The sequence below is a fragment of the Gymnogyps californianus genome, chromosome Z (genome assembly GCF_018139145.2).
Source record: "Gymnogyps californianus isolate 813 chromosome Z, ASM1813914v2, whole genome shotgun sequence".
Lineage (NCBI taxonomy): Eukaryota > Metazoa > Chordata > Aves > Accipitriformes > Cathartidae > Gymnogyps > Gymnogyps californianus.
This window is the reverse complement of record NC_059500.1, coordinates 1,364,122-1,388,047: the sequence shown is the minus strand read 5'-3', so window position 1 is coordinate 1,388,047 and position 23,926 is coordinate 1,364,122. Positions and strand designations below refer to the sequence as shown.

The 23,926-nt window shown below is 42.9% G+C and overlaps 1 protein-coding gene across 2 annotated transcripts in view; it reads right to left on the bottom strand.

Moving 5' to 3' along the window:
- Positions 1–12,551: 12,551 nt before the first annotated feature.
- The window catches only part of MCTP1 (multiple C2 and transmembrane domain containing 1), a 285,660-nt gene continuing 274,285 nt past the window's right edge, over positions 12,552–23,926 (bottom strand). For both annotated transcript variants that reach the window (XM_050912970.1, XM_050912971.1), the window contains 4 exons: positions 22,573–22,682; positions 19,372–19,481; positions 15,725–15,822; positions 12,552–14,619 (listed from right to left, as the gene is read on the bottom strand). In XM_050912970.1, the coding sequence (XP_050768927.1) occupies positions 14,548–14,619; positions 15,725–15,822; positions 19,372–19,481; positions 22,573–22,682 (390 nt within the window). In that variant the 3' untranslated portion in view covers positions 12,552–14,547. The remainder of the gene's footprint in view (positions 14,620–15,724; positions 15,823–19,371; positions 19,482–22,572; positions 22,683–23,926) is intronic.

Sequence of the window (23,926 nt, the reverse complement as noted above, 5' to 3'; positions counted from 1 at the left end):
CCAGGCCTTTAAAGAGTTCTTTATTATTCTCCACCTTCAGCATACAGTTGGAGAGTATCACTTTTGCACAGGTACCACATGCTGCCCCCACAGCCGAGTAACAGTGGTCAGCAGCACAATAGTTGGTAGCAGCAAAACAGAAGGTAGAGTACACTGGGAAATGGAGTCGGGAATTATAATGGCATGCAAAGATGTTGGTCAAGCTTTGAAAGTTGCCAAAAAAGTTGCATTAAGCCAAATTTCAGTGCTTTATTTTCTCTGACACATATTCTTGGTTTCACACTATTGCCATTACTAGATACGAAGCCCATCAGTTTATGTGCAAAAATCTCGATGACATTTGTAAGACGTTTTACAGAGTGTTTCTTGATTTCAAAATGGTCACACTCAATTGGAAAATAAATCACTACTGCCAGTATACCAGAAGTCTAGGCTCAGGAGTTTTGCTGTTGATTTTTTTTAATTTTTGTTTAGAGGCAAAGGTTAGCTTATAAAATTTAAATCTTCCTGTGGCTTCAATAACCTTTTAAAATTTGTTGTAACAGAGAGGAGGTTCAAACCTCGGAGCCTGAGCTCCCTTTAAACTATCAAACTCTAAATAGTCCTGAAGTTCTTTCCTATGCCATCTACAATCCTGACTGGTGCTAAATTGCTGCATTGCAAAAAGGCAGCATCACAAATGCCCTGTGCAGAGTTAGTATCAAACCCCTGCCTCGTCCCCCCATACTCGGCACTGGTGAGGCCGCACCTCGAATCCTGCGTTCAGTTCTGGGCCCCTCCCTACAAGAAAGACACTGAGGAGCTGGAGCGCGTCCAAAGAAGAGCAACGAAGCTGGTGAAGGGTCTAGAGCACAAGTCTTATGAGGAGCGGCTGAGGGAACTGGGGTTGTTGAGCCTGGAGAAAGGGAGGCTGAGGGGAGACCTCATCACTCTCTACAACCACCTGAAAGGAGGTTGTAGCGAGGTGGGGGTCGGTCTCTTCTCCCAAGTAGCAAGCGATAGGACGAGAGGAAACGGCCTCAAGTTGCGCCAGGGGAGGTTTAGATTGGACATTGGGAAGAATTTCTTCACCGCAAGGGTTGTCAAGCACTGGAACAGGCTGCCCAGGGAAGTGGTTGAGTCACCATCCCTGGAGGTATTGAAAAGACGTGTAGATGTGGCGCTTAGGGACATGGTTTAGTGGTGGACTTGGCAGTGTTAGGTTAATGGTTGGACTTGATGATCTTAAAGGTCTTTTCCAACCTAAATGATTCTATGATTCTATGACTCTATGACACACTGCCCTTTTGCCTATACATTCAAGGACCAGGCTGAGCCTTTTTGCCTTAGCACCATGCCGTGCTCCCGTGTGGTCAAGAGTGCCCAGTCAATTCAGAGGAACCCATCTCCAGTTCATTGTTGGGTAAGTACAGCCTTCATCGTGTGGTCTTACATTTAACTTGCGCTGCCTGCATTAAGACATGGTTTTTTTAACAGAGATCCAATTTAGTGACTGAACCAGACCAATCTGTATGAGGGGTCACTTCATCACCTCCTGTGCCACCTGCAAATGTAAATACGAATGGCTGTATATTTACTCTGTTGGTGAAACATGCCAGTCGGAGTGCCAATCCCAAAGGAACACCATGAGAAACATTTCATGCTCAGTGATTATTCCCAAATGCATACTGTTTAAAATCTGTCAGATATAACTCTTTTTTTAATCTGTTAAGTACACATTAAATAATTACAATCATCAAATTGTAATATATAAAGATACTTACAAGTTCATAAATTTATCATCATATTTACTGGGATATAAAACAATGCTTCTTCAGGAAAACAGCCCTAAAAATTACACTTTGCAAAATATTCATCTCTGCTCTCGTATTCAGATAAAGATAGTGAAAATGCACCTAATTTATCAGCCAAACTTGTAATCTCTGTGGGGGAAAAAAAAAAAAGATTCTGGTTTGTCTAAGAAGTTGCTTTAAGTCAGGATATCAATAGATACTATTATGGTAGCATATTTTAGGCAGTTGAGTAAATGCAAAATGCCTTCTTTTAAAAAAGGATGAGCTGAGGACTATTTAGCAGACTTTATCCTGCAGGCAGGCAGGGAACCCTGTGCAGAAGAGATGAAACAGTAAAGCTGCAGAGCTCCAGTGACACTGTCTTCAGAGGCATCTGTGAACCAGGTGTTTGGAGACCATGATTAAATTGCTCAAAAAATAATGATACATATTCAGAAACAATACTTCTATCTGCCTAAAGCTGATGATAATATACATTAAAAAGGGAAAATTAGACTATTTTGTTGGTTTTTAACAACATCAGGAATTACTGTTAACACTCACATTCAAAGAGACTGCTGGCTGGAGAGGGAAGGAAAGAAAGAAAGAAGATAACGGTGCAAAAATACTGCGCTCAAGTCCAGTTAAGAAATTGAGATCTAGCTTCAGGGTTTTTTCAATGCAAGTTTCATTAATGTTTCAGGAGAGCTATCTTATTGATGCTGGAAAATTGTCATTAATCTTGAATGTAGGAGAAGTGAAAATAAAACAGTGGAAGAGTGAACAGTCAGCTCATACAAATTGTTAAGAGTGCTGACACACAGAAGTTTACCTATTGTGGCTTGTCACTTGCACACAGCTGAAGTCTAATTAATCTAATTCTTATCTTACCTAAATGAGCTTGTATACATTTGCTAAATGTCACAGTTTTTCAGGAGAGTCATGTAAAGAAGGCCTCATTCTCGTTTAACTCCCAGTGCACCTAAATCACCTTGCTCTTGTATTTAAAAGTAGTGGATGTTTTGCCAAGATATGTAACTATCTATATACCAGCTCATCTGTAACCAACAGTGCTTTGGAAAATTTAGGGAAGGCAAAGCTAAGTAAAAAAAAAAAACAAACTTAAAAAATTAAACTAATCTAGAGAGATACGTATTAAAAAATCATAAAACTGCAGTGTCAATAATTCAGCTTGTTGGTTTGTTATTTGCTTTGCTTTTACCCATTTAGTCTTAAAATTTGACATTTTCTACTTCTCACTAATGCTCCGACTCTGGTTTTCTTTAATGACGTTATGCTGTCTATCTACCCCAATATATACGTGCATGCCTGCTGAAATTTTGCTCTGAGAACAAATACAGTTTGAGGTGGTCAACCAGTCGTCGCTTCCAGCTGTTCAAAGCACACTCTCTCTGCGCGAGGAACGTGCTACCTATAATGGCTCGTGAACTACTGAAGACTGAACCTCATATCGATACCATGCGGACTGATGATAACCTATCTTCTCTTATCAACCCCTTCTGATTTCAGGAGTGCTCACAGAACATCAAGAATTACCTGTTCCCTGATGGGCCTTTGCAAACTGCACACAAAAAAAGCAGGGAGGGAAACGATAAGATTAAATGATGGATACAGTTATCAAAGGCTCTAGCATAGCTATATTTATAGGGACTTCACCACCATTATTAAACTAAGGTTCAGGTTGGGGGTTTTTTTGGTTTTGTTTTGGTTTTTCCACAAATCCAGAAAAATCCTTTCAAATGCATACTCTGCCACGGCAGCACCAAGTTTAAGACGCAAAGTTTTGTTATGGTATTATCTCGTTTGCCTACAGTGAGTGCTAGCTCTCAGTAAAACCACAGTCTGCTGGGCTGCTGGAGGGGGCCGTCGCGGGCTGCCCAAGGCGAAAGAAGGAAAACTCCTGCTTCGCATGACAGACTACAAATAGGCAAGCGGGCTGCCATTTCATATATTTCCCTTTTATAAATTTAAGCACAAATTTTGTTTTTCTTACCCTCTGCAGCATCCTGAAGTAAAGGCCTGTGAATAACAGATGAATAACACATCGAGTTGCTAGCAAGTGCCAGATCCAAGGAAGAACTTTCAGGTCCCCTCTAGACTTCTGTGTAGTGACACAGGGGGGAGAGGTCCCTACAAAGCAGGACGAGGATTATGCTTATCTTTCAAAACTGTACCCTCCCCCAGAAACCTCTACAGGCCAGAGCATCGTCTCAAGGGGAGGAGACATTTGTTTTCTTTTCTCCTGCAGCAGTGCACATGCACACTCTTGTTTCTGCAACATCTACATGAAAATTGCATAAATGTTTACCAGTTTTATTTACAAGGTTTTCTGTTACGCACTGGAAGCATCACCCTCAGGCTGCAGGCCATCTCCTGCCTCCGCTGTCTCTTGTACAGGCAGTCCTGGCTCCTTTTCTGCACCGAGCTGCAGCTGCAAGAGGATCAATACTCTAATTAGGTCCCCTCTCCCTCTCCCCCCATCTGAATAGCCTCATGTCTACCACAACATCCTCTTAGGAAATGTTCAGTGTGGATTTGAGTCCACTCAGACTAGATAGAAAGTAAAACTGAGGTCTCTCTTCCACCCTGGGCAAGTGCCATGCGTACTACACTAAAGTTAAGGTGCTGCACGCAGGGTCAGCTTCACGCTATCTATCTGAGCTGTGGATGTCACCAACACAGCTCTGAATGTCTGCACCCGCCCTCCGGCAGCCTTGCTGAAGCTGACCTCCGCGTGCTGCAGGCAGACACCTTCTCTACAATCACTTTTGCAGAGCGTGCAGGGCCTTGGCAAACATCTCTCTCAGCTGCTGCCTCCTGCCTCTGTTAGCAGCGTCAGACTTTTTTCTGATGTGGAAGCATAGCCCAGAAAAACTTTTTTGGTTTATGAGAAACTGAAAGCTATTTTATCAGTCCATATGGAAACATGGTCTTAATTTTGGAAGAGCTGCTGCATAAGATTGCCCTTCCCATCCATACTTCCTTTGATGAGTGGGACATATGGAAGTTTTGCTGCCACGTGCTCTTCTGCATGACCCCTTGTTTCAGATGCAGGGTTGGGTGAGAGGATGCTTTCAGATCTGCTCTGAACCTAAACCTTGCAAGTATTTAAGCCTTCTCCTTCTTCCACCACTCAAAAGACATTTGTTCTTCAAGACCTAGTATGCTTTCTACAAAAGTCTTGCAATGCCACTTGCTGTGCATCTACCTGCTAAATTCAAGTTATTCGTGTTCTTATGTTAAGTTCCAACCAGGGAACAGCCTGCCCCTGCCAGCAGTGCCAAGAGCAGGCATAGAGTCACAGACTGGTTTAGATTAGAAGGGACCTTTAAAGATCATCTAGTCCAATGCTCCTGCCATGGGCAGGGTCACCTTCCACTAGACCAGGTTGCTCAAAGTCCCATCCAGCCTGACCCTGAACGCTTCCGGGGACGGGGCATCCACAACCTCTCTGGGCAACCTGTGCCAGTGCCTCACCACCCTCATTGTAAAACATTTCTTCCTTATGTCCAATGTAGTTCTACCCTCTTTTAGTTTAAAACCGTTGCCCCTTGTCCTGTCACTACAGGCCCTGGTAAAAAGTCTGTCCCCATCTTTCCTGTAAGCCCCCTTTACATATTGCAAGGCCGCACTAAGGTCTCCCCGGAGCCTTCTCTTCTCCAGGCTGAACAACCCCAACTCTCTCAGCCTTTCCTCACATCAGAGGTGTTCCAGCCCTCGGATCATCTTCGTGGCCCTCCTCTGGACCCGCTCCAACAGGTCCATGTCTTTCTTGTGCTGAGGACCCCAGAGCTGGGGTGGGCTGGGGTCTCACAAGAGCGGAGTAGAAGGGCAGAATCCCCTCCCTCAACCTGCTGGCCATGCTGCTTTGGATGCAGCCCAGGATAGGGTTGGCTTCCTGGGCTGCGAGTGCACATTGCCGGCTCATGTCCAGCTTTTCATCCCCCCGTACCCCCAAGTCCTTCTTGGCAGGGCTGCTCTCAACCCCTTCATCCCCCAGCCTGTATTGATACCGGGGGTTGCCCCGACCCAGGTGCAGGACCTTGCACTTGGCCTTGTTGAACCTCATGATGTTCACGTGGGCCCACTTCTCCAGCTTGTCCAGGTCCCTCTGGATGGCATCCCGTCCCTCAGGCGTGTCAACCGCACCACTCAGCTTGGTGTCATCTGCAAACTCAATCCCACTGTCTATGTCATTGATGAAGGTATTAAATAGTATCGGTCCCAGTACAGACCCCTGAGAGACACCAGTTGTTATTGGTCTCTATTTGGAGACTGAGCCGTTGACTGTAACTCTTTGGATGTGGCCATCCAGCCAATTCCTTATCCATTGAATAGTCCATCCATCAAACCCGCATCTCTCCAATTCAGCAACAGCGATGTTGTGTGGGACTGTGCCCCAGGCCTTACAATACTTCTTGTCCACCTCCTCAGTTTAGCTGCATCCTCTGGCCTAAGTAGAGTGATTCTGCGTTAAAGTTAAGAATTTATTTCCTCATTTAATAGCAGAGTCTATTATAAGGAGTCTACACACGCTTGATGCCTGTAGTTCTTAATTCCATGGCTAAATGTCTGTCTCTAGTAGCGGGCTGAACAGGGCTGAAATTAAGAGACAAGCTGTCAACCGCGTTTCACCGCTGAATGTAGGGGCTGAGAAATTATTTTTAAAACACATTATTCAGAAATAACAATAGAATTTGCATGTGTTTCTCATCATTGAACATTACTCGGTGAGAGAATTTGAGATGCATGGCCTTTCCTTGTTGCATGGACGTGCGACATAAAGGGAGCGGCTACTGTTCAGCATCAGCGCTGGATGCGCGCTCTGTAGGGATGTGTGCAAATGAGCTGAAGTATCAGTATAGGAACTGGTGTTTCTGAAAGCTCAGAACTTGTCAAATAGCTGCAGTGGTATATGTCACATTTCCTCAACTGCGTATTGAAAGCAGAAAGAGGGTTTAACATTCAGGTTGAGATGGAGAAAACCCAAGAAAGTCCAAATTAAGACTGAGAGTTCCTCCTTCCCTAGCACCATTAAAATGTTCCTGTTGTAAATTGGTCATTTAAATTAGCGCTCACGAAAACTGTGAACTAATGCACCCATTTGAGACAGGGCACTAGGGCAGATGCTCTATAAAGCTCTTCACAGAAAGGTAACAGTGCATCTCATGCCTCCTCTGTTACAACCCTGAACATCTCGTCTCGGTTACTGTCAGCCGTGCAGAGCGTCTGCGGCTCCGGGACAGCACACGTCAAGCGCATAACTCTCTATCCTCAATAATACGTGAGGCCAATTTCCTACCGCTGACAGGCGGGTGCAAACACACTGCGTGACGCCGGATCCTCTCCGCACCTCTCCCTTTGCTTTATCACAACTTAAATCAAAAGGTAAACAGAAACCCTGGCTTTAAACTTCCTGGCATTTGACAGCTCCGACATCAAGTCTAAGTGTCAACTGCTTCAAAAATTCATTCCTTTTTAAAATGCCAGTATTTGTTCCAAAAATGTCTGGTCAAAGTGCAGCCTCCACATTACCCTCTAGAGGAGGAAGTAAAACTGCAAAAATCATAGTGCTGTATTTAATTATGAACCATAGAACTTAGCAAAGAACAGCAAATTGCAGAGTGAAAACCCATTTTCCATGATGGAGAATTCATTAGAGCAATCCTCATCCACCCCAAACAACCCGTGCTTGCTGCGATCGGCAGTTTTAAACATAACCCGCCTTCATAAAATACAGGTTTTCTGCTTTGGTATGACTTTATGTTAATTTTTTTTTCCCCAAATAAAATGCCCCTTCTGATTTGATGCAAGTCACACAGAAGTCCAAATCCCTTAACTGGAGCAGAGCAAAACTCTAAGCTCAGTTATTTCAGAAGCAAGTAACCGACAGCAAGATGCACATACATTGCAGAAACAGTTATACAACTTTCAGAAGAGATTTCCTTCCTTTAAATTTGGATTTTCATTTCCTGTATTCTTCTTTTCTGCACTGACTTTCATGGGGAACAATTTCAAAATACGCCACAAACAGGGAGCGGGGAGTCAACGAAGTCTGGATGTAGAGTACCAAGAGGAGGGTGGTCTAGATGGGAGCCAATGCAGGCCCAAGAGAAGCAGCACTGATGAAAGACAGGAACGACTCTGGTTAACACAGCGATGAGAAACCAAACAAACGTTGAACTTGAGAGGCAGGAGGTATGTAAGGAAAACCTGAAGTGCTGACACAAAACCAGCAGCTGGAGCTTTGTGACCATATTGCCAAGGAGTTAGGTCTGTAAGAAGAGGAATAAGCCAAAGAGACACTGTGGAGGAGGAAAAGAAGCCCACAAAAAAAACCAAATAGGGAGAAGAAGCAGGAGAGCATGACATGGCAAACAGCGAGATTTCCCAGTAAGGTTTAATTGCAAGTATCAGTGGTGACCAGGAAATGAAGGAGAAGAGATACGGTGCAGTAGCCTTGAGTTTGGTCACCTAGAGACCACAGGCCAAGGTGGAAAAAAGGAAAGAGCAACCCTTCACACCGGCAAGTGTGGGACCAACTCCACGGTGTGTCATCAGCAGTGTCTGAAGTTGAGAAGAGATGGGAAACGGGGCGGTAGCTGGAAAGGAAAGGGTGGATGTAACTCCGGTTTTGAGCTGTGGATCTCCGCAAGGATGCCAGGGGAAAGGATGTGTCTGTATTGTCAGGGGAAAATACAAACAGGCTGGTTCCAGCCTCGTAATCCACTGTAGTCCTTCCCCGGCTCTTTTCCAAGATGCCACCCAGTCTTCCCAAAATTGTACCCTGCCTCAGCAAACTGCAGTGACTCAACTTACTTCTAAAAGTATAACTTCTAAGAGTAAGACATTTACTTCTAGAAACATAGTGCAGAAAGACTTGTGTCCTTTCAATAAATCCCAGTCTTTAAAAAAAAAATCCTGCAAGAATTGAAGATATATTTATTTGATAATTATCCAATTTATGAGTAAATCTTTTATTTAAACAGTCCAGGCCCTTCCCCATTTCTCCTCCCTCTTCCCCAATAGACGTGTTCAGGGACCCTCAGCCTGAGGAATAGAAATGTAGCTGAGAGAAGGAATTGCTTTAGTCTCCAGGCCCATTTCTTCTGATCAAGCCGTTATCTTGTGCCCGTGAGCAACAGCTCCTCCCGATACAAATATGACTGCTTGTCGAGCTTGTTACGTGTCCCAGGGCTAGCAGCCCTGCGGGGAAGGAAAATATTTTTCACTTTTGTTACCGTATTTGTTCAGGAGGCAGCAAAAAAACTTCCTTTATGTCGTAACTCAAGGACAGACGTGCACGGAGCAGGCTGGTTTCTGAGATGTAGATTTTTGCAAGTGAGAGAAACGGTCAGTGCGCCGCACCGTGAATTAGCGAGGCCAGTTCTACATTGTGATAGAAACACCACTGGAAAAGAGATTTCTCAGCACCCAGTTCACCAAAAAGCCAAGCCCTTTTTCAGTTACCTTTCGGTGAGATGGTGGTAGAGGCTCAGAGCAGCCTATGATGGGACCTGCCATGCAGATTAAAATGGGTCAGCATCAACTGAGGAGCTTCTGCCGGAAAGCGTTCCAGCTGTGTTAAACTACCACCGCTACAAGTTAGTTTTAAACCACTTTCCTTTTTTTCCAGTAGTATCTAGGCATGGCGTGATACGACAAGATATTTGTTTGATATTTTCAAAATTCTGGTACTTGTGGCAATCGCAATGGCATGCGCTAAGTAAAGATGGGAAGATCCTGAGTTGCAGCCCTTGTTCTCTTCCGTGCAGCTCCCCAGTGCTTAACACTCCCTACAAATTTGACCATGGTTTTGTGTAGTCATTCAATGTGTTTGACTGTTCTTTACTACTTTTGACTGGGGATCTTTCTTCATCAGGTGTGGATCTAAAAGGCTTTGGGGTTTTTGTGACATGCCTAAAAAAAGAGCATGTGCAACTATGCAAAAAGTAAACTTTTAGGAATGTGTCTTCATTTCAGGGTAAAGTAGGTCAGGCAATATTGACTTATTAAATTATTCCAGAAAATATTAATCAGCACTCTTTAATCAAAATATGTATCAACGATCAACATTTTAGGGTTTCCTTTAATCACCTGCTGTAATTTAAGTAAAGTCGAGTGAGAAAAGCAGTTTTGAGTTTCTTTTGATTATAATAAAATGGGAAAATATTTATTACCCTATGACTCACTCATAACTAAGGGTTTCAGGCTTCTATATTGTGCAACCTGAACCATAAAAAACTTTCTGACATTTAAATTCCATTCAGTACTAAGGCTGATGAGGAGAAAAACATGGTTATACTCTTTTTGGCCCCTTTGGTAAAAGAACTCAATTTCAAACTTTCAGAAATTTAAGTTGGACACTCAAGATTCATTGATGGGGAATTTGTCCTGTTCGAACTATGGCTAAATCTGACTTTGTTTGAGCATTAAATTCTTACAGAGAAAAAAGAAATTATCCACAGGTACAATGTCCTGTGCAATGGGTAGTTTAAGATTAATTTCATTTTTTGCACAATGATAGCTTATGGATTTTTTTTTTTAATTAATATCTAAAATCCTTAGTTTATGAGAACAACCCTTCTCTTGACTGATTACTAAGACACAGAAGAAGCAGAAAACTTCTAATGCCTCTTGCAGCAAGAAGTATCCAGCCTCCTCATCTGATGACCTGACCTGCACTTGCTCACATCTTCCATCGCTGGCAGCAGCTGTGCTACCTAACTTTTTTTTTTCCCCTTTTCCTGAGAGAGAGGCTGCTCTTAAGGGAAGTCGCGTAGTATTCACAACAAAGGCCAAGTCTAGCCCACTGAAGCAGCTCGACGTATTTGCGATGTGGAGAAATACGGAGAGCTAAAGGTGGTTTAGGACAGCAACACTAGTCTTCTCGTACGAAGGATCTTTGCTTTCTCTACCAAGTGCAGAGGGAGAGCATCGCCTCAAATGTGCGACATTCGCCTTGTGAATGTCTCTCTCTGGGTCTAAATGCGCTTCTCCAGGCTGCTCCTCACCCTCATTCCTTCTGCTTCGCCCTTAACTGATTCACCAATTGCATGACCCTTTCAACTACTTGCGTTTCACCCAGCTCTCTAAGCGAGAGAGTAGACAACAGTATGCTTTGTTAAAGCCTTCACATTTTTCTAGGTTGATGTCTCAAGTTTGCATTTTATCTGGGAGTTGCTGAATTTCCTCTTTGAGAGTCAGAAGCTACACTCCTTTTATGCTGTACCTTAATGAGGCAGAAAGCAATGGAAATCCGGTGTTCCACACTGAAAAATAGCTATAATTGCAACTGTGTTTGATGTAAAAAGTTTTGGTTTTTTGCTTTTGCAAGATTTCAGAAAAATTCTGGAGGAGGAGGTATTTACGGAAAATTTGCAATACTGGTTTTGGTGGGGGGGTGGGGAGATAAGCTGTCTTTAATAGAAGCAGCTGCACAGCGATCTGGAAATTAGCCCAGTTGGGAGGAAAAAATTTGCCCTCAAAAGAGACGCAGGCTCAGAAATGGAAAGAAGTTTGTATCTGGCTGTCAGCAAGACTCGTGCAGCCGAGCAAGGAAAGGAGGCACGGGTGGAAGCTGCCCTTCTCCCGGGAGGCAGGGATCCCTGGCTGCTGGGCAGAGAGCTGCAAAGGTTTTATTACGCTTTGTGTGGCGGGTGTGTGATCTAGTGCGGATGAGAGAAGTAATTTTTCCTTTCTCTCCTTCACTTTGTGCTCTTGGGCTATCCTCGAATGAAATACTGCAGCATCATGTAGTACATTTGCTGGCGGGTCCAGCAGCTCTTCCTCTTGTTGGTAGAGCCTATGCTCTTAGGGCCCACATCAGCAGATATACTGTATGCAGCCTGCTTAATTACTTTCTCATTATTCCACTGTTGTTTTAATTGCAATAGAAAAAACTTGGGGTTTATTCCACTTGGATTTAAAATGCTAAGTTACAGTACAGTAGGTCTTCGAGTTAAAGCTCACTGCTATTATGAAAAACACTTGGTTGTTCATTACTACAAAGAGGAACAACTGTAAAAACAGGGTAAGCAAGCTCTGCACTGTGAGTCATCAGCAGAAATGTAACTGGAACCTCTCAGACAATTAGCCTCGATGGATCCTGAGCACTCTGACACCTACTTTAAGTGTGGACCCCAATTAAACTTCACTGGACCCAAATAAAGTTGTTAAATTTTATTTTCCGAGAGCAGAAGGAGTTTCATGATCATGAGACGCATCATTCTTTTGTGATTGTTTATGAACAACAGACAAGTTGCTTAGGAATAAAACCCGGCAAATCTAACAGGTTAGAAATTGACTTCAGAACCAGTCTGGAAATGGCAGATACGTTGAAATATTTACAGCATAAGGCAGGACTGATTCTCTACAGAGGCCCCCCACACAAAGCAGAGTAGACAAACGGCAAATAGTGAAAATGGGTTCACTGACAAATTATTTTAACATGTGATTTTAAAATGTCCTGTTGTGGCAGGAGAATCATATCTAATCGATATGCATTCTTAGCCTTGCCTCTGTGCGTTATATTTTCAGTGAGATCAATTTTGAGTGATGGAGGCATTAAAAGCAGTTCACCAATTTTCAACAAACAGATGTTTTCCTCCCGCAGCCCCCTCCACTTATATGTTTTGGGGCTTAAAATACTTAAATCCTGCACACAGAAATACGATGTTTTCATTCGCTTGCCCTTCACACGACTGACGGGAAAACGACAGCATAGGACTGCAAAGAAAGACACTTCCTAACACCTAGTAGAGAGATGCTTAAAACTGTGTTTAATGCTGTAAGTGTGTGTAACTAACTAACTGAGACGTTACCATCAAAGTAGGCATTTGAAATTGAGTACAGAAAAAAACCCGCAACAGGAAATCGCACGCAGACCGATGGGCAACATACAAGGCTTGCAGTGTATCAAAGAACTCTGCAAAACTGACAACTGGCAACAAACATTCGCACATTGTCAAGTTTAAAGTTTGGCTTTTTTTAAACAAACTAGGCTCATCAGTGATTCTGACTTCATCAATAGTATGTTGCTCTTCAGGCACCATACAGCGAAAAGGTGGTTACACAAGCTTCGCAAATAAATTCTTTTAAAGTCATGATGTAACAAGAGCATATTTAGGTCCAAGACTTTCTGCAGAACTGTCATTTGACTGGCATTCTTTCAAACATACAAACAGAAAGATCAAAATAACCGCCACATCAGAAACCGTCTATCAACGTATCTGTAAAATAAACAAATCCAGGATGATCTTTCATGAGCAATGCAGCTAACATATAACTCTTTAGACAAATATATATACATTTGCTTGCAAAGTATTTCTAAATAGTCTTTTCAAAAAGTATTGTTAGAGTAGTGCAATATAACTTTATCAGCAATTGCAACCAATGAGAGGTAACCCAGAGAGGACCACAGGAACAGCTCCCCTGAGGATGCAGTCCTGCCGTTCTCCCCTGGGCAAAAATCCCCTTTAATGTCACCGGGAGCTACGACTAAGAGCTGTGCACAGGTAGTCCCTTAGGAATGAAGTCTCTGCTCACTAGGTGGGGAGCTGAGCGTGGAAGTCTACATGCAGCTGTCAGAATATATCCCCAAGTACTCGTTATGCAGTGGCCACTAAGACATTTGAAATGTAAACGTTTCTTGTCTATGTTCCATGTAATTTATAAAATAATGCAGTTTCCATGCAGTAGGGCACAATCGTATCAGAAGAACTGACTACATTATTAGCTAAGGAAATAAAACCGGTATATCAGTTTTACCACAACTGCAGTTTCTCCTCTACACTATATTTCACATCGGTAACAGGTAATGTGTTATATCATAAAGCGTATTAATATGATCTTGTGATTTGTAAGCAAAAACATTTTCTGCAGGATTTCCATATTAAAATAGTTATGTGCACAAAAGGTGTTCATAGCATGACACCCAAAGCAATATGGAGTTAGTTTGATAGTATTTCCATTACAGCAGAACTATGAACTTCATTCACTAAACTATGTAGTACAAATGAAGATTACTGGTACATATAGAAAAATCAGATAGGCAATCAGTTACAAACCTGGCAGTATTTTGAGAGAGACAGAGATTTTTAGGTCTTATAATGGAATGATAAAAACGGCAGGAACTTCTTTTGGGAGCTCCAGAAAGTGATTTGCACTTGGTGTTTCTCATTATCTTATAAGCAGCCCTACTGCACAGGGAAATGTTGCACCAGGAGTTAACATCAGGGTCTGGAGTTCAAAAAAATCTAAAACTTAAGTGCAGTAGGCTCCACTACATTGTATTTCTCTTGAAATGTATAAAACATAGAAAATCGTAATGGTGACTTACTGGATAAAAATATTAATGCTCACAAATAAAATCTGACTGTATTTTTGAGTCAGATTTAAATTTACAGCTTTTGTAGATTTAGTCGGCATGATTTGAGTATTTCAGGTATCTCTGACCATCAAGCAGCAGTGCATATTTACCATTTTAGATCCATTCCTTTAATGTGTTATGCTGTTTCTAACAAGGCTTTCAAACGGCAAAAACTCTACTTGAAACCTTCGTCAAATGTGCCTTTACAGTGTGAAATATATCTTCAATGAGAAATGCCTTTTTACAGTATTTACAAAAACTCCCCATAAAGATAAAAAGGCAAAATAAATAAAAAGCTTAGAGAAAGGAAACGCTGCTTAGGCTGTAGGCTTTTTCTTTTATCTTCCCCCAGCAGATGCTAGTCTCCTCAACACGTGAAGCTGGCTAGCCAGGATTGTTTTTCTTCCTCTTGCTCGGGCTGTGACTGGGATCTTGTTTCAGTTCATGGTATTGCACCTGTTTAAACACAACGTTCAGAAAGAAACCAGTCAGGTGGCGCTTGCTAGAAAAAGAAAGATTTCTATTTTTTTCCCAAGGCGAAAAAAGAAAGAAAAAGAAAACTATCCCCTGCAAACTACATGGCATCTGCAGCTGTGATTCAACAACAACAGAAGGATAGGTCTAGAGCAAGAAGGAAAAACAGCATTAGGAAAATCCTGCCAGGAAGTAACACTGTCTGCTGATGTAAACTTTAAGAAGGCTACTTTTTTTGTTTTCTCCATGAGCTCTAACACGGAATAAACAGTGTCCTCTTTAATGAATTGGATGAATATTCTTTGCAATGTTTCTTAAAAACTTGCTTATTTTCAAAGGCCTACCACAGAGGCGATCAGATTCAGAGTGGGTACGTGCACCTCTATCTCCTATTTATACTAGCTCTGAACTGAAACCGCTACCTAGAAATACGGAAAGTATATAATCTTTGTGATACTGGAGGTGATTTATGTGCCTGACATTATCTTAAGGCTTGCACCTTCTCAAGAGATTGTGTACTGCATTACGAAAACTTGTAATTCATAGCCAGTTTATTTTTAAAGGAGTTTATGAGCACAGCTGAACTGTGGCCACAGCAGAAACTTTCACCCCAGGGAAGGAAAGGCTGAAGTGCTCTCAGAGCGGTGTCACAAGACACTGGGCAAAGCTGCCCGCCGCGGACTCCGCATCGGTACAGCTCCTTGCATCATTCGACCTTCCTATTCCCTCTCTGCATGTCCTGACAGCCTCGGCTCCAACATTTCCTACACAGTGCCTTATCCCAATCAGATTCACACGGTGCTGGAGGCTGCTTAATACAAACTCTAGCACCTGCTACCACCTCCCAAATACTTGTCGTTTTACTGACTGCCCCTCCAAGGCACAACCGAGGTAGTAGCTAATTCCTCACTGCAAACAAGCCTAGCAGCCTCCTTAAGGTTCATGGAGTATCCCCAGCTTGAGTTTGCAATTTCTTTGTGCCAAAGAATGTAAAGCTGAATTTTAAAATTTGTTTAAAAAACCCAGAAATTCTTGATGCCACATATCAAATTAACTACCGCAAGGACAATTTAAAAAATATACACACCACTTGCACATCTGAAGGAACTCTGGATAGAAAGTCAAGTAGCTCGTTGTTATCAATTGCATACGGGCTTCGAAGCTTCTTTGTAAATTTATTGATGCCTGCAAAAGTGAAAATTCAGATGTTACTATCATAATTTTTAAAAAAAATATATTTTTTGCAAAGTTCTAAAAAAGATTTTAGGATCCATTTCAAAGTCTGACATTAGCACTGAATTAATGAATGAATGAACTGTAAACTCAGGCTCTAAAAGTCAGAATCTGCTGCTGTGGTTCCCTCTGCTTCAAAATGCAAAAGTTCTAGGGACATTCTCAAATTCCTCCAATACTTTTTTTTGAAAGTAACAGAAACAGTGGTTATTATGTGGAGCTTGCAAAAAGGAGAGGAATAAAGTGTACTCCATTTCTGCAGCGGAGAGGATGAGCAGTAATGGGCTTAATTGCAGGACAGAAGACTCAGTTTAGACACAAGGAAAATCTTCCTAACGCTAAGGATGGTGAAGCATACGGGAAGCAGTGAAGTCTGCATCACATGAAGGCTTTAGGAGGAGTTTACACAAACCTCTGTCTGGGAACGACAGACACAGACGAGCTGATGGCAGTGCAGAGAAGGGATTCAATGTCTGCCTTAGACATCATGGTCTTACAATGCCTAATGACAATTACTGTTCAGAAGCACCAAGAAAATCCTCCCCAAACTAAGCAGAAAGCAGGCTTTTAAAGTAGACTCATTTTCTTATCATTACATATTGGGTCAGATTCATACGCTTTTCATGTGAGAACCTCGTTCGTGGGCCCTGGGAACACATGTCTAAAACATGGGCAGGAACGGTACAAACTGCACAGACTCTCATGTGAGCGGGAGAAAGCTGGGACAGCATTAAAAATGTGCCTTTCTGTGTAATTTATCCAGGCTGTATCAGAGATAAGATAATACAGTTTATCTTCCACGAAGTCTTTGGTGCCCAGGCCTTTCAGAAAGCTTTAGCAAGGGCATGAAGCTTCGGGATGGAGTGTGCAAGCTGCAGTCTCGATAACACCCACAGCCTCCCACTGCATGAATTCTGAGTTAGGCAGTGTAGATAGGAGATGCTGCCATCCCTTTATCTGGTGATGGAACAGTGCGTGTTGAAGAAGAATCTCTGAGATTCAAACACCTTTGTTTAAGGAGATCCTTTGCATCAGCAAGTGACTGAGAAATTCAAGGTCTACCCCACTGTTCATTGCACATGGCTGCTGGACCACCCACGGGTGAATTCAGGAGTTCATATGGTCTCACCTTGTCACATCTGATAAAGAAAAGAACCGGTCACCCTGTGAAAGTAAATGCATGAATAAATCATGGTCAAGGCTCAAGAAAAGAAAAGCGCTGAACAGATGAGATGGGAGGCTACAGCAGAAGTAAAATACAACAAGGGGATTAGGTCTTTTCCAAAAGCTTGAAAATTTTCTGATTAAAATATTTTTCTTCATACTCTTTTCCACCTAAACAGCTGCAGCAGTTGCCAGGACTCTGCACTCTTGCGAATGAGATTAGAGTGCAGAGGTGGTTCCTGCTCCACCATGGCTAACACACGACATGTTCAAGGACCAGTAGTCTCCATGGGGAGAAACATGGCCAGGAAGGAAAGAAGTGAGAATTTCTTGCCAGGGCAGGCTGAAAGAGGCAGTCCCTGTGGATGCACAGAAGAAAGACAGCTATACAAAAGACCAGCCGTAACATGGAGGAATTTTCACTTAAAAACCCCTGCCTTCCCAGAGAACAGAATGGGCAGATGCTGCTACAGACCAGCTCAAACTTTCTATGGACAAAAGTCAGACAACAGAGGTCATTTGCTTCCAAGTGCAGGATGGACAAATGAGATGAAGAAATGTATATACACGGGGGAGGCTAGAAACACACAGTAATGGATAAAACAGGCATGTGTTTGGAATACTGCATTTTTTGAAGGGACGGCTGCTCAAAGCTACACGCAGCGCACCATGGCTCTGTGCCCACGCGTTTCACACCGAGGAGGTCTGGACTGCTGGAGCTGCGGCTATGCAGTACCTGTCTGGTCTCCTGGCACAATGCAAGAGATATAGGGCCCTAAAGAAGGGATCCCCAGACACCCGCTGAACGAGAAGCCACCTACACTGAAATGCAGGAGAAAAATGTGGACCTGAAACCTCTGGTGAACAAAGGTGCTTGAAGCTGTATCTAGATATAGATAACTTGGGGGCAGGGAGGGAAGAGATGGAGGAAAAGAGAGCAAGGTGCCTTTACAACAATTTGTGCTTATGTCATCCATCCATGGTTTGGGAGCCATGGACTCCAGTTTGGGAGTCGAGGCTCTGCAGTACCCGAAACAGAGACATTTCTGGGGGAGTGTGACCCCTCCTGGGGTATCACAGGGGTACGTGTCAGGAGCTTTTCAAACAACAGTGCTGACTGTATAGTTTTGTGGGTCTGGGAGGGGTATTATAAGCTCAGGTTCTTGCATGAAATCAAGGGGCTGTATGAAAGCAAGCGTACAAGACGCCAGATCTGTCTGAAAAACAACAGAAAAAGGACATAGACCAAGTCCTTCAAGCTTCAGTAACAAGAGGCCTACCGTCTTGCATGCACTAGGAAGAATGAAACATTAGGAACAAACTCAGAGTTCGGGTTGCACCCAAATGACATAGGGTATGTGGGGAATAAACGAAATTCCAAGACAGGAAAAGATGCTTGCTTCTTTTAGTTCCATAAAAAAAAATTTTTGTTCAAATCCTCCATATTGGTTCTTCTTCATTTTGTAGATTCTGCTACATTTATTTGTGAAGTCTCTGTAAGAATATTACTAATACTGACTGATACGTAACAAATATATTCTTTGGAGTCAGTTCAATGACTTTATGTTGTCTCCTGAGTTCAGAAGTTTTTACAAAGTCAAGATTGTTATTCTTTTCTTCAGAAAGAAAATCTAGCCACAGATTTAATTGAGACAGTGCTCTTCACAAGTCTGCACTACTGAATAAGGGTACAGCTGCTGGTGGTGTAAGACGTATAAAAAATGTTCAAATGAATGCTTGGAGCATTATTTACAACAGATGTGGTAACGGTAGCTCTTTAAAATCAGTATAAAGAATAAAAATAAGGACGAGCAGTGAAAGCTTGGATCAATCACAATCCCACCCCCCTGTGTCCCCCCCCGGTTTCTGTTCATTATCAACTAGCCAAATACCACGTATACCTTTCTGTCCGACTAAAGGTGACCCTTTAAACAGGTTTCTTCTTGCTATGTTTACATACGCTTTCGCAAGATAAAGTACTGCAGTAAAAAAGGCATATTGTCCTAAATGCACTATATAGATTGAAATGCCTCTGTTTGTGTATAAGTGGTGAAAATAAATCAGAGTAATATCTAGACAAAGCTACACTTTGATATATGAAGAATCCTCATGGCTACATGTTTATAGTATGATGAAGTCTAGAATGCCAGCCAAGAAAAATGCATTTTGCAGGTGGGCCTAAATCTTTACGCAGTTGTGATTTTTAACTAACCTGTCTGTTTCCATCATGGGGCAGCTTCATGACCATAAATACAGAAAAGTACTGACAATGTAAGTCATCCCTTAAAAACCAGTTTTTTCTAAGTGGCACAGACAGTTAAAAAAGGCTTTACTTACCCCAGACAAGGACAATGTATCTCAGTGGAATGAAATACAGGATGATGGTGAACACAGAGAGGGCAACAATTGCCAGCCAGCTCAGGAATGGGACAGTCCAGTTGAACGTACTAAAAGAAAAATCAACAAAAGTCAGAACCGTGGTCACCCGACAAAGCCAATAGAAGAACAAATAATGGGCCGGACAGGGGGAGAAGTGCCAGCTTCCATCAGTGAGAACAAACTGAAACTACAAATGAATGCATGGATGCTGGACATCAGGGCGAGCTTGGGCTTGGACCCACTCCCAGTGGAAATGAGAGGAGGTCCTGGCTTCACCCCCTCGCCTGCTGAACGGCACCTCTCCCGGCCCAGCTGTGCACATCTTCCAGAGGAAGCATTGCTCCGCTTTTCGGAAGTGTGAGTGCCTGGCCCCAATTTCAGCATCAGGCACGTAACACACGCAGTTCCTTACTCCCCAAATACAGTCGCACAGGCAACACAGATTCCCTTCTTCAACACCAGTGCAGAGGTAGGATACAACAGTCAGAAGAGTACCGCTAAGGCTTTATCTCCTCCCTGCTCTACCACAAGGACAGCGCAAGCAGTTAAAGGCTGAGCAGGGACCTTCACCTCTGCCTGACGTATACATGCACTCCTTGTCCAGGTGCCCTTCTGCCTTGGGGGGTACATTCAGGAAAAGGCAAGTGTGTGGGTATGCAAAGCTGGAAACTCATCCATGCACCTAAGAAGGAGAGGGTTAGGGAAAAGGAGGGGGCAGAACAGTCAGTCCTGAAGACAGGGATACTGCAACAGCACTGGATGAAGGAAGGAAATAAAAACACTTTGAGTGGCAAAAAAAAAAAAAAAAGACAAAAAGGACAGAAGAAGAAAAGGAGGGAGTGGCATAAGATAAAGTACATTGCAGGAAAAGCAAAGAAAAACTTTATCTTCCAGATAAAATAAAATAAAATAAAGATTATTTCTTTATGGATAAAGGAAGAGAACTTCTGGGATCCCATCAGAGTTTCAGGACACTGCCTTCCCAAAAAGCCCCAGATTAAAACGTCCTCATTAAGGGTCCCAAACTCTACACTGTGATAAAAAAACTGCTGGTCACCTCACTTTGCAGAGGTTGAGGTGTGGGCAGAGAGGAAGTGAAAGCTAACGACTCTTGGAACAGCCGTGCTGTGGCTGTCCAACCTCTGTGTGCAGGGCAGAGAGGAAGGCCGGACGGCCAATTTATATATGTCCCATGGGAACGCTGGTTAAAGGGAGCTTGGCTCAACGGGACTGTTCCATGAAGGCACCACCATGTCAAAAGTGTTGCGTGACATTTATCCAGAAGGAAAATATGGCTTTGGCTCTAAATAGCCTGATGATACTCTTTAAAGTATTACCACTAGCTACATCCCCAATCAGTGTGATTACATTATTTTGGCTTCTCTGGCTGAATAATTGCAATTATCTGAATTGCTAGCCATATTTTTCATAATGAGCTCTGGCTTCCTGTGTTTGTCTTCTTTTCTCCCTGGCAATTTTGACATGTCTCCAGAGTGAACATTATGTTAGTGTCACTTGGTGTAGGATCACTCCCTTTCTCCTCAGGGGACACCTGCTCTTTTCCCCTCTTCTGCATGCATTTGGGATGAACAGAAGGTTGAGGGTCTGCTCATGTTCCTGTGACTCGGCTTTGTGCAATGGATCACAGACACACCATGTGTGGGAACACTGGCTCCTCACTTAGCAAACCTCCTTATGTGCTGTGTTAGCACAGCATTCAGTACAGGTTTCCCATTATAGTTTTAGGAACAAATTACAAAGATTTATAGGAAGATTCGGTCTCACTCAGTTTAGAAAATTCTGTTGCTCTCATCTGGTATATAATAGAACAAACCCTGCTTCCAAAATGCACAATTAGAAAAACTTAATCATCAAGACAACTTCCACGAACAGCCTTTTGATAAAAGACTTCTTTCAGAGAGAGGCGCATTTTGCTTGTCTGGAAAACTCGTGCAATATAATGTGCTTGCGCCTCCCTCTGCCGCTGTGAACATGGCCTGCCTGGAATTGTCCCCATGGGAATGTTTCCCAGGCTTTCCTATTAGGGACTTCGCTCTTAAACACATAAATAGCAACCTCCTCTTCATCCTGATTCTGATACGTTTGCCATCGCTGATACGTTTCGGGAGGAAAAAATAAAGGCAGAACAGCATGAGAGACGATCCTCATGTTTCCTGCAGGCTGGTCTCCACCCAATGCATCAATTTCCTAAAATTCACTTCCAGAAGCCAGTATTTATTTTAGGGCCATACCCCTTGCACAGGCTACGGTCTCACACGTGTGGAACACCAGTGCACTGCAGATGGCACCAGCAGTGGACAAGATAGGTGCCTTATGCTTCTAGGTCACACCCAGAACAAGGGAACACACGGCTCTACCTCTCCTGCAAGATGCGCTGCTTTATAGCAAAGCCTCTTGTGAAGGTTTTCTAACTCGGCGTGGCTCCTGGGTCATCTCTCTGCCTGCCTGCTCTGCCCGCAGCGGAAAGGCGGTTGCGAAGACACTGCTCCCAACTTCTCATCTGGCCAGGATGAGATGCTCTCGGCTTTCGAGGGGTAGAAAGCCAAGTCAATCCTGTCCCTGCTTTGCAGCTGACGGCTGGAAGATGTCTTTCTGGAAACCATCTGATCTCAAATAATAAACTTTACGCTGCTGCTCACTGACCATGCCAAAAATACACCAAACTTCCTGCAGTAAATCGCAGAACCGCTCTTGCTTAAGGCCTAAATTTGTTCGCAGTTCTTATGTATCATGTATTAGGTGTTACGAATTACAAATACTCTAGAAGGAAAGGTTTTGCTAACTCACATAAATACAACACTTCCAGAAACTGAACATATGTACACCCTAAAAATCTGAAACGCCTATTCAGCTCTGCCTATTTCCTTTATCAAAGCTGCATTTTTTATTATTACTTTTAAATAACTAGTGCCGGGCCTCACAACAAATTGTTGTAATTCCAAAATTAACATGACAGGATTTTCATTAACTGAGGGCCTCCACAAAGCAAAGTAAATATAGATGAGTTTCAACAATGGATCCACCAAAACTGGAGTCCCTCACAAAAAAGTAAAGAATAAAGTCTAACACTTTGTACCTCAGCTTGGAAAAAATATGACCAGTATTGAAGAGCAATCCAGCACCTGTGTCAGCACTTACTTCTTGATCCTTTCTCCGAAAGAAGCCACTTCATCAAGGATATTCTGGACACTGACACACACCTCCTGGATGGCATAAAGTCTATCCATAAATCCTTTCTTTTCACTGTCCTAAAGAAAAGAATAGGAGCAGTTGAATAAAAGAATTTCTGACTGTAGGAAAAGGACCGTGTATACATCAGTCAAGTTTCAAAAGTGCACGTGTTACAGATTCATCTAAAAGGAATTGGTAAAACCTGGCAATCAGAAATTATCTTCTTGTCCTTCAGGCAGTGCCTATTGACAATAAGTATGTTTTAGTGTATATGCTGAGCACCACACAATTTTGTTTGTCATTGCATTAGTTTCTAAATACGTATTTCAATAAGCCAGGTCTCTGGTTTATAAACATGTTGAAGGTGCCAACCTCATATGTTGTGCGCTCTTTCAAGTGGTAAGAGTCAAAAAGTGGAGTAAGGGCAGTTTGTCGAAATGCTGGTTCTCGCACTGACGCAGGCACCAGGAAGATAAACATTCCTTGTGGGAGGCACTGAGCGAGAAACCAGAAACACCTCAGCTCCTACACGGACGATCCCCTCTGGCTCCATGTGTTGAAGCTGTCAGATGTACCCATGCCCCCCATCATCATCTATTCTACCTTTCTGCTTGGCCGGTGAGCATGTGCTCTCCCCCTCTCTCTCTCATTTTTTCCTTACTAATATCCAAGTGCCGCTACGCGTGAAATATATGTGAGATGTAACTCCGACTGCCTTTACAATGATTAGTGCAGCCCATGGCTCCAAAGGCATATAAAATGCCAGCCATGGACAAAATGAAAGACGCAGGGGTGGTGTCATTGTAGGAGGTAATTTAATTACCTTCTTACTTACTCAGGTTTCTATACGCTATTGGACTTTTATTCACAAAGCCATCAATTTATGGTAATGTAAAAGTCTAACCGTAATTTCATTTTTGTTAAATTTATCAAGATTCTTTGTGCTCCTAAAAATGTGGGAGTTTTTTTCAGAAACAGAGTGACCATTTGTCCCTCAAAAGCAGGAACCACCCTCATTAAGACGTTTTCTGGGGTCTTTGGTAGATTTGCCATCAGCGAAGGTTGCCCTTCCTTCTGCCAACTCGAGCAGACTTTGCCTCCTAGAAGAACCCAACAAGGTGCTGCCCAGGTACCTCAATGCACTCCATGGACCATTCCTCAACTGCGCCTGCTCCCGCTCTGATGACCTGTTCTTTTTTCCCACAAAAGCTTTCTATCTCTGAACCCAGACAGGCTGCAGCATCAAATCCAAGCAGAGCCAACAGCACTCTCAAAAAAATGCTGTGTTAGATGGGATTAAAATGAAGCATCACCATGGAAA